The following is a 13640-nucleotide window of genomic DNA, read 5'->3' as shown; positions in this document are numbered from 1 at the left end:
TGCTGACTTTTAGGGGCCATAAAAACAGCATAAACATAAAGCTTTAGTTAGAATCTGTTCTAAATGACAAAGAAAAGGCTTTCTAAGACTTAACGTCTCCACATTTCCTGTTCCTGGCAAAGATAATATTGATGGAGCTGCGCTGGAGTACATCTCATTGAAACTTCAAACACTTGATTTTGAACTGGTGGAAACTATTTGAGAAGCTTAAAGTGTGTAACAAAGTTTCTGCACTATTCTCTGAATCAAAATCAGCACTTTTTAAAGACTCATATAGGTGGTGAACAAGGAGGATGATGAAAACTGCAACATTAAGAACAGTAACTTAAAACAAATTTCATGTGATAGATCATGTTCTCGTTATTTCATGAAAATAAGTGAAGATTGAAAATGTGGGAACACTGAGTTGTTGAAGACTGTGTCATTTCTGCAACAATCACCTGGGTGATGTTTATCTTATGTTAAAAAGAAATAAAATAAACCTCCAAATCTCCTCCAAGAGTAAATATTTAAAATGTGTCTGCTTTTGTCTTATAAGATGTCTTGTTAGTGCAATGATTAATTCAACAGTATGAGTCAGGTGAACCTCGTGAAAGTAGACCAAAGCATTTCTTTTCCACTTTGGACCAGCGACCCTCTCCTCCAACGCAGCAGCATTGAAATGAAGCAAGTTTGCAGACGAAGGATCAAAGATCGGATCAAAGCCTGTCCTCGGGCCTGACCCAGCACCGAGACGTGACTCTGAAGCTGAACAAATCATTCGTCGGCTTCAACTTAGCAGGTAATTCAAAGTACACTGTAATGCATTCACTGTATTATAAAGAAGAAAAGCTAGTTTTCCCCAGGAACCACATGTCCTGAACACTGTGGGTTGGGGTTTTTTTTGTGTGTGTCAGGTTGTGTATATGGATTAGTTCTGAGAACAGATAAAATGATGGAGAGTGATTTTACCAAAAGAGTCCGAAAAATTGTAATGAAGGGAATATAATCGAGTAAATCAGTTAGAAACAGTCAAATAGAAGGGTTCAATGGCGTTTCATATACAAATTCCTTGGGGGGGGGTGGGGGGGTGGGGGCAGAGCCTAGAGTGTTTTGCTCATCATAGCAAAGATCTTCTGCAAATCAGAATCAGAATCAGAAAGGGTTTTATTGCCAAATGTTGAGCAGGTTTACAACATTAGGAAATTGCTGCGGTGCTTCAGTGCAAACATACTGTCATAAATTGCGCTTAAATAGACATGAAAAAATAAAAGTAAGAATAAGAATTAAAAATGCTGCTGATGTCAGACAGACAGCCTGCCCGGGACTTACCACCTCGGTAAATTCTGCCCCAGAGCAGAATGTCTGATTTACAGATGTGTTTTTCTAAGAAATTGTTTGTACAGAGGAACAGCAGATATAATTTGTGCAGACCAAGAATAGCTTTTAAGGAGATACAGCCTGAGAGACAGGGCAGCTTGTAATCCTTGATTCAATTATGAACTCTGCATCATATCAAAAAGTGCCTGAAGATAATCGTGACCATTGGTCCAAAAGTAGAAGTTTAATCAGTTTAAGCTGACTTTGTGACAGGACAAAAGTAGTAAATCCAAATATTAAATAGAGGGCTACTGAAAGGACTAGTTAAAGTTCAGATCTGAATCCTCATTGTGATGTTGTGGGGGATTTAAAATGAGTTGACTTTGCAGCTGAAATAATTTGGGGTGGACGAGTGGTCATAAATTTGCTTTTCAGCACAGAAGGCTTTTACTGTTCAAGCACAACACTTTTATCTGTATGTTTCAAAGACGATCAAATGTGCGTTTTAAAGGACTATTTTCTTTACACGACTCTGTCATTAAACTGGAAAGATTACCAATTTTCATGCATTGTTGTGTTTTTTTTTTTTAGCTTTTTTATAAAAACAACTTTTTCCACACATGCACACACACATAGATTAGCATGCACTCTAAAAACCACTCACATGCTGGCTAGTGCCACGCACTACATCAGTATCCATTAACAGTGAGGACAATGAATCACTTATCAGGCATGATTTGCATAACATGTTGTGGCTCTGTGAGCACTCAGACTATTATCCCCTCCAGTTGTGGTTTAAAAAAAATAGGCTGAATCAGAGCATTTGGCCCTTTTTTGAGAGGACGTGTGAGCATCCTCTCACTGCTTCAAACACACATCCTGAATGACTGCAAGCTGTTTGCTTTGCAGCACAAAATACATAAGCAAAGCTACTTTAGGGCCTTTACATGGAAACAAAAGGGTCAAGCACATCCCCACACAATTTTCACAAACATACACAGACATATATATATATAGGCGTATATAGCCTCCATTCATCTTTCTGAAAAGTAATCACATGCACTTTCCACACGCCTGCCTCTTTGGCCTGTGCTGTATTTGTCTGACTGACTGGCTGTCAGAGCAAAATGAAAGAGCAGGAAGATCAATAAAGATGCGAAGGTGATGAATGGAGGAACAGAAAATGACAAGGAAAAGGACAAAGGAGGAAGGCGGAGCAAATGCAAGAAGAGAGGACAGAGGAGCACCTTGCTCTGTGGTAGTCAAAATCTGATAATAGGATGATGAAGCTTAGTGCAGATGGAATGCCGAGTTAGTGGGTTCGCTCTTTCTCTTTTACTTACTTACTGCTGCACAAAGACAACCCTAAGGAAACATATATCTGAGTCCATCTGGCCTGCACTGAGTAAGTCAGACACACGCCTGCACACACATACCCATTCCATAATCCAACCATGAATGACCACAGCTTGCTGAATAAAGCTGGCATCACAGCATAGACTTAGTACACCATAAAGACCGTTAGTGCACCATGGAGACTATTGCACGCCACCTCAGACACACACAAGTGCACAAGCAGAACATACACAAAAGGATAAAGTAGTAATGGGTGTCCCTGCATGACCTAGTTTCAAGCTGAAATATGTCAGTGTGTGGAACCAGCTCCCTGCAGAACTGTCTATTAGTAAATCCCTGAATCCCTGCCCAGATGCTGCTCTGTTCTTGACCCATGACCTCTATGTACATTGAGGATAAAAGAGGATTTCTTTCCAAAACACAATAAAGTATTAATAATATCAGAATTGTTCCATGACCATAGAATTATAAGGTTTGATCTGACTTTTGGGCTTAGAAAAACCTTGCTAACATTAGATTGTTCTTTGCCATTATTACTCTTATTTTATCATTTTAAAAAAGAACGTTGCCCGACGTATGTACAAGCTATGCAGTGTTAACACTCATAACATGGTTGAAGGCTATTTCTCCCATCTTTTTTTTATTCTTTTCTTTATTCTTTGCCAATACTGATAGACACTGACATAACAAAGAAGCTGAGGGTAATAAGTCAATCCATCTGAAACAAGCCAGGTCAGCAAATTTTTACCATTAGCTTAGGGTGACCAACCGTCCTCTTTTCCCCGGACATGTGCACTTTTCACGTTCTGTCCGGGGGGATTTTCGAGGACCCATGTGTGTGACGTCATCCCCGAACTGCTGCTTTGTGAGCGCTTGTTCTGCACTCAAGGACAGGACTGACAGCGCGCAGCAACGCGCCTAATGATGTTCAAACGATCCCAAAGCGCAAGTGCATCTTTTCAGACGAACTGCAAAAGAAATTTCCCTCGTACTGACCATAGCTGGACTGGCCATCGGGCATACCGGGCATTTGCCTGGTGGGCCGATGGTGATTTTTCGTTTTTACAGCCGATGGTTTTGTTGTTGTTTTGTAACGGTATAAACAATCAAAGGTGGTGGATTGGCCAGATGCTGGCCGGTGTGTAAAAATAACTCAGTTATTTGGTGGTGTCTATGGCGGAGCTTCCACAGAGGCTAGCAGGTGGATGAGGGAAACGGGAGGCAGGAGGAGGAGAGACCCGAGGCGGCCGCCGGTCCGAGTGTCAGGTGAACTGAACTTCAGGTGAAGTTATGACCTGCAGTCTATCTGGGTCAGATATAAACCAAATTTAGGTGTAGTTTATTTTCATTGTGCTAACTTTTTACAGTCAGTTACAATAACTCATACTGCGTACTAGCTAGCATGACGGAGTTTCTATACAGGTGGGCGGGTGCTATGATGTTACTGATAGTGATATGATATCGGTTTGGATATGTGGTGAGAGGGAAACATGAAGATGAAACCAGGAAATGTCCTTACTGAATCATCAGAGCTAAACAGGTGATGGAGAAACAGGGTTACCTTTAAGGTGGGCATATATGAGTTGAAGGGAAGTTATGAACTGTTTCTGAGAGACAAATAACACCAGGATCCTTTTCTATGTAGCTGACAGCTGGTAACTGTGCAGGGGCGGGTCTAGCAAAGTTTTGCCAGGGGGCCAGGTTGGGCATTAACAGGGAAAAGGGGGCACAAAGAAATACCTTTCTTTCTTATTCTCATTTAAAATGTCTAGATTTTAAAAAATAATTATCTGAATCTTACAACCAAAGTTTTTTTGGCTTTATGGTTTTTCCTATAATACCTGGTGGGCCGGTCTCCAGTCAAAATACCCTGGTCAATTTTTTCTCCCAGTCTAGCCCTCATACTGGTAATTTTTTTTATGCAGATTAAGCATTATTTCTGTACCATTATTTAATTCCAGAGGTTTTTAAGTTCTTTTTTTGCACTTGTTGACTTGTAAAAGCCTATATGACATATTTTTTTCACAATTAATTAACCGCACAGTGAAGGCATCGTTTAAATATGTTAAATATGTTTCTTTAAGCAAGTTCTTCATGATTGAGCTAAGTGTCCTCTTTTTTGGAAATCAAAATGTGGTCACCCTACATTAGCTACCATGCTAGATAGCTACTGATGTCAAATTATGCTGGTGTTTACTAGGTACAGTGACTAGAAACAACAAACAGGCTAATGGATAGCTGAAGCAGCTAGCAGAGTTAGCAGCAGGGTTAGCGGAGCGCTAATGCTAAACAACATGCTTTTTGTTGATGTCGTGTTCATCTACTTGTGACCAACAGTATAAATCTTATATACAGTAAATCAATTTCTCTAGTTGACATTGATCTCTTAAATATAGTACACAAAACTGTGACTTCAACCTTTATTTTTGTTTACACACTTATCTGCACAAGATGAGTGTCCCACCGGAGACTAAAACAAACAGAACTGCTTAGGTATAATAGCTTATATGGATTTGGGCAAGAAATGGGGAACCGTAAATAGTGCAGAATGACTCTCTTAAGACTAAACAACAGCAAAACAGGAAAGGGAAAAATGTCCAGGGAGTTGCTTCTCTGGACAGAATTCAATACTCCAAGAATTGGCTGGTTGAACTGTGTTTTTCTTCCTTCCTAATTGAGATAAGAAATGTGGTCAAGCAGCAATTATCTTCTTCCAAATTGCATCCTGACTTGCTTTAACATAATAAACGATCCTACCCTTAGGTGCAGCAGCAAATTCTCCTCACTCCATGCTGATAAACACGCATACTGTGCATCATTGCCCTACATTCTTCCAGGCCTGAGGCTGCACGTTTTGGTTGCTTACAATAAATATAAAGATTTTAAGCTATCAAATAACAATGGAAACTTCAGGACTCACTTAGGGAAAAGGTGTCCACTTGGTCTTTGACACAGAGACCCTACTGGCTGTTTAAAGCTTAAATCAATGACCAATCTCAGGCTTAGAGTGGAGGACAACATAGGCTGGCTAGGTCAACGCCAAGTGTGCCAGTGTTTCTATTTCTGGCACATCGTGACTTATTTAAACCATCCTATCCCTATAACGTCATCAACACTCACAACGTCCCAGTGTCTGGCCAAGCAGACTCTCAGCCTTCTGTGGCTGTGTTTGCTGGTGTTGTTTTACACATTTGACCAGGCCGATGCAGAGTGTGCATTCACGCACGCGGGTACAGTCTGTACATATTTACAGGTTCTTTTGCCCTTACGGTGCGCTCTACCTGTGATTTGTTGTGCAACGCTCCCTGCAGTTCGGGGAAAATTGTAGCTCCGACTTGACGTCCATGTACCAATCAGTTGTGAGTCGAACCGAGAAGTACTTGAAGGAGCAATCTATGGGTGTAAATGCCACCTTTTCACATTTTTTTGGCAGTTTGCATTGCTGGGAAAGGAAGAGGATGGGGCCAGGCCAGAGAACGGATGAAGCCCCAAAGCCAGCAGGGTTGGATGCTGACTATTCCAGCATCATTTCATGCGTGAGCGAGTGAGTGATTAATTCAGCCACATTTGAGTGCGTATGTGTGTGTGTGTCTGTGCATGTTGCTATGGTAACTTGGGTATAGGATGGGTTGCCCCATGGAGAACACTTGCGGCTCACTACAAGACCAGAAGCCTGGCCTCTTGGGATGGAGAGTGCCCGGCGGTTAATGTTGTGCTAGTTCAATGCCCGGCCACGCGTTAGACATCTGGATGACATCTGTTTCTGCACCTGATTGTTTGTATGTGGGACACTCTGCCTTTAGACACTGTGTGCATATATATTGTATCTAGTGGCATTACTGCAAAACAAAACAAAACAAAATACTAGCATAAACGCGATGCTGAACAGGGTTGCTGCCCCTCGCCCCACCAAGTGCAGACGGCCCTGGAGTCTTTCCAAGCTCCCCGCTGTACTGCTTCTGTTGCTTCAGCCTTAATGCCCTGCCTTGTATAAACACGCACATAATAACAAATATAATTAACTCTCAGCAAGATTTAACCAGCAGAATGAGGCGAGCAAGCACGAAAAAAAGCCACCGAAAGAACAGACGAGGGTATTCAAACACAACGACTGCAAGGCAACAACACTGGAGGTGAGAAAGGGGCACCAGGAAAAGTGAAGAAGTGAGCACCCCTGCTGTGGATGCTCCTGAGTTAAATGTGACTAATTCAACCTTAAGAAAAGAGAAAGCCCAGTGGACATCTGGAATAGGATGATCTACCCTACATACTAATTAGAGGGCTCTACTGTTCCATCACATTATTAACAGCCATTAATAACTGCACGCCTTTTGGTTTTGCATAATACGCTCTGTGTCAAAAGGATCTTTTTTTTTGACAAGCTGGCTGCTGGTGCTCAAGTTTCTCCTGCTACGACAATCACCACCACCAGGTCACATTAACTTGCACGCACTGTTCAACTGTAAAGACCGATGATGCGTAGCAGGAGCAATTTTAGCCTGCGAAGAAGTCGTTTTTTTTCAGCAGATTTAAATCGAAACATATGTTGTTAACTATTGAGTGATTCCCACTTTTGAGAGAGAGAACTTCAAAGAGATCAAGTACAGCGAACGCTTCTCCAGGATTCCCTCTACAGTGGAGGACACACACGCAAACGCACAAGTAGGTGTAAAAGCAAAAGTAGGAATGCACTCTCTTTACACCTCTTTACACGTGAAATCAGACAAATGGCTTTCCCTGTTCTTCAGTACAGGCAAAGATTATAAAGAGTGGGAAGAGAAAGAGGGCATTGAGTGAGAAGGGACACAGAACTGGTTTAAATGTGTAAAAAAGAAGACAGAGAGAGGACGAAGCTATCAGTCACTCACCTGTTTCCAGTTGTCAAAAATGATGACTTTGCTGTCCTCGTCGTCCACTGTCACCGTATACTCGTAGCCCTCACCTGCAAACAAAACGCCCTCGTCACACATAAGAAAGGACAATGCAGCTCATGTTAAGAATAAATAGGGGGGGTCTGACAGGTTGTAAAAGAAAATCATAACAGTGGCGATAAAAAGAATGAATCACAATATTCACCACTTAAGTAGATTGTCTGCATATTCTGCCTCAAGACACTGATGAACCAGTTTAAGTCTTAAAAACTGTCCTTGACCTACTCGAGAGTTCTTACATCATTATCTGTGAAGATTACAGCAAAGCATTTAAAGACCGGGCTTTGGAGCTAAATGATGTGTTTATGAAGGCGGTATAATGCAGATGTTTTAATGCTATTTTGCTCCAGTTTAAATGATGATGGTGATATTCCGCATTTTCTTAACTGTCAAGGAATCCCATGAAACAAATGTTTTAAGCCTATATGTTAAAGCCCAGTCTAACTGCTCTGCCTTATCGGCGACTCTCGGTCCAAGCCTCTTTACTCTTACCGAAGAAGGAAATCTTTTCAAACAGCTCGTCAAAAAGGTAGATTTTCCCCATTTCCTATAAGTCAAGGTCAATTTTTACCAAATGCTACTTGAAACGAGATTTATTATTTTGGGAATGAAATGTTTTCAGATGCAGATTAATAGACATTTTTGAATATTCACAGCAGCAGCGTATATGAGACAGTGAAGATTGAGTCCATATAGAGCACAAGTGTCGAACTCCAGGCCTTGAGGGCCGGTGTCCTGCAGGTTTTAGATGTGTCCTTGATCCAAAACAGCTGATTTAAAGGCTAAATTACCTCCTCAACATGTCTTGAAGTTCTCCAGATGCCTGGTAATGAACTAATCATTTGATTCAGGTGTGTTGACCCAGGGTGATATCTAAAACTAGCAGGACACCGGCCCTTGAGGCCTGGAGTTCGACACCCCTGATATAGAGAAATAACACATCATGTGTCACTATTTTGAATCGCATGCTTAATTTTCCATCATCTGATCTCAAAAGGCAATTTTTTTGAGTAATGGACATTGAATCTTATGATACATTTAAAATACAGGCACGTCTGGAATCACTGCGGCGACTGCCGTTGGTACGCTACCTTCCAGCAACCACATGAAACTCACGGATCCCCTCTTTCTAATTGTACGTGTTTTAATTGTTACCGGCAACAGCTGCAAAATCAAAGCACTTTGAAAATCCGATGATTCTTTTTGATACACAAAAGCAGCCAGATGGAGCTACTGTACGTGCCCATTAAATATCGTAAATTCATTTAGGCGTAACAAACTGAAGCTTCCTATCATTACACCATTAGCACAAACACTTCTTCATTAAAATACACAATAACTGTGGAAAACTCACCGGGATCAATGAGATTTCTGCTCTTAGGGACAACAAATCTCCCAGTGTAAATCAATGCTGTCTTTGGAAAGTAATTACTTTGCGTATTGGCTGGTAAGGTGTTACTCCACTCACAGATGCTATGGTTCTGAGCATCTGTTCAAAACTACTAAAAAAGTGCTAATTAAACAGGTGTTGTGTCTTTTTTTTTTCTTTCCACACTTTGCAATTTTAATGTGTGAATAATTGAACGGTTTAGTGCACCACTTAAATTCCCGGGCATGATAAGAGTGGCATTGGGGAAACATGTAAAGGCTCCTTGTCTGAGAGGGGTTTTTGTTTCTCTCCCTGTATGATGCATAAATCCAAATGTACAATGTTGGCAGCAATGAATACCACATGATGATGTCAAGGATACGTCAGCTTTATGCATGATGGAGAGCGTTCGTCTCTTAATGACAGTGACTTATCGATTGGCCGAGACAAGAGCTGATTATCCCCGGTGTTAAACTGATCTTTGCCACAGACAGACCTGCTGACTGATAGAGGGGGAAAGAGGGTCAGGACAGTTTTAATGAGCTTTAATGGTAGACGTGTATACCTTAAGTAGAAATATACCCAATGACACGAAGACCAATAAACCAGAATATCCCATTTGCCTGGCTGAGGTCACTGAGACCTTTTACATGTCTCTTTATTATATTTAAAGCTACAGCTAGTAGCTGGTTATCCTAGCTTAGACTGAAAAACAAAATAGGTGGAAACAGCTGGTACGGATTAGTGCAGAATCCCTTGGTCCCACCTACCAATCTGCACAATGTCTGCATGCTAAATATAAAAGCATTTGCTGAGCTGAGCAAAAAGAACAGGAAAAAAGGGAAACCTGTAAACCTCTCTTGGAGGTGAGAAATTCAGGATCAGAATTGTAAACCTAAACATAGTTTTACTCTTTGGTTTTATACTTAATGTAAACTAAAAAGGTATAGCCTTCATGCATAAGCGCTACTGATGTACACCAGTCTTTTTTAGACATTTGGACACTACATGATTTAGGTAGTCATGATATGGCAAAACAAAAGTGCTCAAAGAGTGGTTGGGTGAATTTTGTGGTTGGATGAGCGTGCTTTACTGTTTTCTAAAGTTAAACCTTGGTTAAACCTAGTTAAAAACTAAGTGGAAACAAACTATGAATATAGGTGAACATGCATGTATGAAGACATTCCATCAATCTCTGTCCAGGTCATTACCACATGCTTGTGTCTCAGAGTCTATAGAGAGGGATCTGTCTGACTGCCCGGCCAGAGATAAGGCCAGCGACGACTTGCCCACGCCATTCTGTCCCAGTAGCACTATCCTCAGTGCCCCGCCATGGCTGTGGTAAGATGACTGGGCAGCAGCCGATTGGCTGAAGGACTCATCCCGAGGCACCGCTGTGTCACTGATAGGCAACGTGGTAGGCTCCTCCAAGCCTGGGATCCAATCACAGTCCTCGGATACGGCCTCTTCCCTTCGCAGCTGGTGCTTGACAGGCAGGGGTGTGCTCCCTCGTCGAAGCGGGGGTGCCGTCGTTAGAAACATACTGTACTAGAGTGAAATAGAGACAAAATAAGAAAGACTGTCACTGGGCATTGCGGGAGGTGTTGCGGGCACGAGTGCATTCCCAGATTTTTAAAGTTCAAAGCAGACAGCTGATCTACCTGTAACGCTGCCTATTCTTGTCCATGTTATCGCAGGAGAATGTGGGAGGGGGAGGGTACTTCCACTGTGTGCGTATGTGTGTAAAAAATAAAAGGAGAAGGAGGTGATAACAGCAGAGGTGAGACAGATGAATGGCAGTGTGAGAGAAAGATGCTGATGAAGACACAGAGCATGTCAAAGGGAAAATTAAGAGAGGAGGAGGGTGATGTTGAGGTGGGGAGTGGTGATATGAGGGCAGTAGGAGCTGCTGACAGAAAAGTGACAGCAGGTTGATAAGGATGCAGAGAATGAGGTGGAGACCAGAGAACAACAAGAAGCGTGCATGTAACACGGAAACATTTGGCAAGGATAGACAAAAAGAGACTGCAGCTGTGCGTAATAAGTGCACTCAGGTGGCTATATGCTGCATGGTGAGTGTGTGCACAGCGGGAATTCACATGCAAACAGGTCAAAAACATAAAGTCTGCATCTTTATTCTTAGTCTTTTAAAAATGGAAATCTATAATTGGAGGCTTCCAGTGGTTTTGTATAGAACAATGGCTTTGCTGAGAAAGCTGTGAGTGTTTCTGCACGAGCACAATAGTGCATGTGTGTGTGGGAGTGTGTGTTTTGCAGCCACAGCAGGTCAACCACAGAAGACCTGCATTAATATTAATACAGCAATTAATCTAGCTCCACAGCAGCACCAAGCATTGGTGGCTCTGTGTCTGTCTGTGGCACAGCCAAGTACAGTACTGGCACTTAATTAAAGGGGACTGACACAATAATAGGAGCACACTCAAATACATTACAATGCAGTTTACAGCTACTGTTGTGTTACTGAGCTGAGCACGTCACAGGACACGAGCTACAAGACATAAACTTGCGTGTTGAATTAGATTTGGGTAGGTTGCTATAATGTAGCAAACTAAAAAGGTATAGCAGAAAGGTTAGGTATATTGTAGCATATAGCATAGAATACTATAGTAAGAGAAGTAATAGTAATACTCTATACTGTAGTGTAGTTTAGTATACAATAGTACACTATAGCATACAGCACACACACCAAACTTAATATTTAATGGTTTTTTAAATGAATAATGAAAGTTAATGGAAGAAACCCAGTTTCTATTTGGTTCCACAGATATCACGATGTATCAGAGAACTGTTGTCCTGTGAATGTGATACCATCACTATTGTGACATTCACAGGACTATTGTGACAGTACTGCATTGTTAGTTACTCTGTACATACCATTTGTAGTGTTTTTGTATAGTGTTGCATGGAGATGTCTTTTTTTAAGAAGTCCACCTACTACTGATGAAACTGAGATATTTTAAGAAAGAAAGTGTAATTTCAAAAATGTGTATTCAGTCTGTCTGCTGTTGTCACAAAGCAATGCTGACAAGAAAATGAAAGAAAGCTGTTGCACAGCTCGTTGACTTAACCACTGTGTGGTATGACTGGTATAATGTAAAATTATGTTTTTGCTAGTAAGGAGGCTGTAGACCTGACACTGATTCAGACCTCTGTCTTGGATGAAATGTAACAGTTTGGACAGCCAGCCTCAAGATAGGATCCTCTGACTGCTAACATGACGCTTTTCCTGGTGTAAAATAGAGCACAGAGTGTAACAGTGCAGTCCTTTGAAGTGCACTATAGCGTAATTGCAGTGTTGTTAATATTGTATAGTGTTTTTACAACAAAATGCAGTTAAGGTGTGGCTGATTGTGACACTTGAGTATGTAGCTCTCTCATGCACACGCAGACACATCAAGCCTGTCGCTCAGGTAGCAGCCAAAGGATCTAATCAATTAAGCACGCCTTTATTGTCTGCAGCGCTCAGAGGAGCTTTCCTACGCAGAGACCGTGACCACGGATCGCGCCAGCGTGTCAGGGGTTAATCTCTCTCTCGCCAGGCTGTCTAGAAACTGGGGCAAACAGCAGTGCATAATACAAAATTAATACTACAGGCTATGTTTTTATTCTCTCTTCCTCGCAGCCCAATCACACAGACACTGCTGTTTCTTTCCAGCCCAGTTAGTCTTTTTTACTTTCGAGTCTTACGAGCCGTGTTTACTGTACAGCTGATCCATAATTGTGCTCAGCATCTATGGAGTAACCTGTGGGATTAAGTGCTCCACTATATGAACGGATCGAAGGCGTTTAAGAAGTGTAACACTTGCCGACGGTTTACAGAACACACAGATATCCTGTCACAGCAAACGCCGAAACGCCTAACAGCAAGTGGGGTTTAGACCGGGTGAGAAAATCTGGTTCATTAATATTCAGTCTTTAAGTCACCAATGAGCAGTCAAAGTTCGCGTGATAGTGAAAGAAATTAAGAGCCTAAATAATAATAATAATAAAACAATTATCTAATAAAAGTGAAAAAAAAAGGGATTCCTGCACATAGAAAGTGTAGCTGTGAGAAACCAAAGTGTGCTGCAGAAAAAAAACGTAGGCGGTGTTGTAGCAGCGTACCTGGAGTGTGTGGCTGGCTATTGTGCAGAGCCCACGAGGCTGTAGTGGAACATCTGCGTCCCCTTACCTGGTCAGCCATGGTTATCGGTGAGTCTTCTCTTTGCAGAACGAGGCTCAAGTCATCTGTGCTGCTTGCAGACCCGGCATCACATTAACCACGGCTTTAACGCACGGCACCCAAAAGGCACGCGCGACTCATTTAACGTGATGTTATATTCCCCTTCTCCGCCGAGTAAAACCTCCCCCCTCCACCTCCACCTCCTCCCTGCCTTCCTCCTTCCGCTCGCTAGAAATGAGAGGTGCGGCGCGTGGAGCGCCGGGATGGGAAGAAGCAGGCTGCCAGGTGGAAGAAGACTCTATACCTGCGTCTCCGCTCGGCATAGGAGGCGACTTTCTATGTGAAGGAGATGAGGACGGACAGCCACCGGCACCGAAACGCATCCCCTCATGTCCTCTGAGAAGAGTTCCAGCGGACAGCAGTTTGTACGCTCCTCTCTCCACCTCCAGTTAACACCTGCATGTATCTCTCTCTCTCTCAGTCTGTGTGTGTGTGTGTGTGT

The 13640-nt window shown here is 42.2% G+C and overlaps 1 protein-coding gene across 1 annotated transcript in view; it reads right to left on the bottom strand.

Moving 5' to 3' along the window:
• The window catches only part of rem2 (RAS (RAD and GEM)-like GTP binding 2), a 36769-nt gene extending 23157 nt beyond the window's left edge, over positions 1 to 13612 (bottom strand). The window contains exons 1-3 of the mRNA XM_085438096.1: positions 13148 to 13612; positions 10167 to 10503; positions 7524 to 7597 (exon numbers count right to left, since the gene is read on the bottom strand). Of these exons, the coding sequence (XP_085294222.1) occupies positions 7524 to 7597; positions 10167 to 10503; positions 13148 to 13159 (423 nt within the window). The 5' untranslated portion in view covers positions 13160 to 13612. The remainder of the gene's footprint in view (positions 1 to 7523; positions 7598 to 10166; positions 10504 to 13147) is intronic.
• Between the last annotated feature and the right edge of the window lie 28 nt (positions 13613 to 13640).

Source organism: Copadichromis virginalis, linkage group LG18 (genome assembly GCF_057382275.1).
Source record: "Copadichromis virginalis isolate Kocher_CV1m ecotype Utaka linkage group LG18, C_Virginalis_male_GT1.1, whole genome shotgun sequence".
NCBI lineage: Eukaryota > Metazoa > Chordata > Actinopteri > Cichliformes > Cichlidae > Copadichromis > Copadichromis virginalis.
Note: the sequence above shows the minus strand (reverse complement) of the source record. Positions and strands in the feature narration are given on the sequence as shown.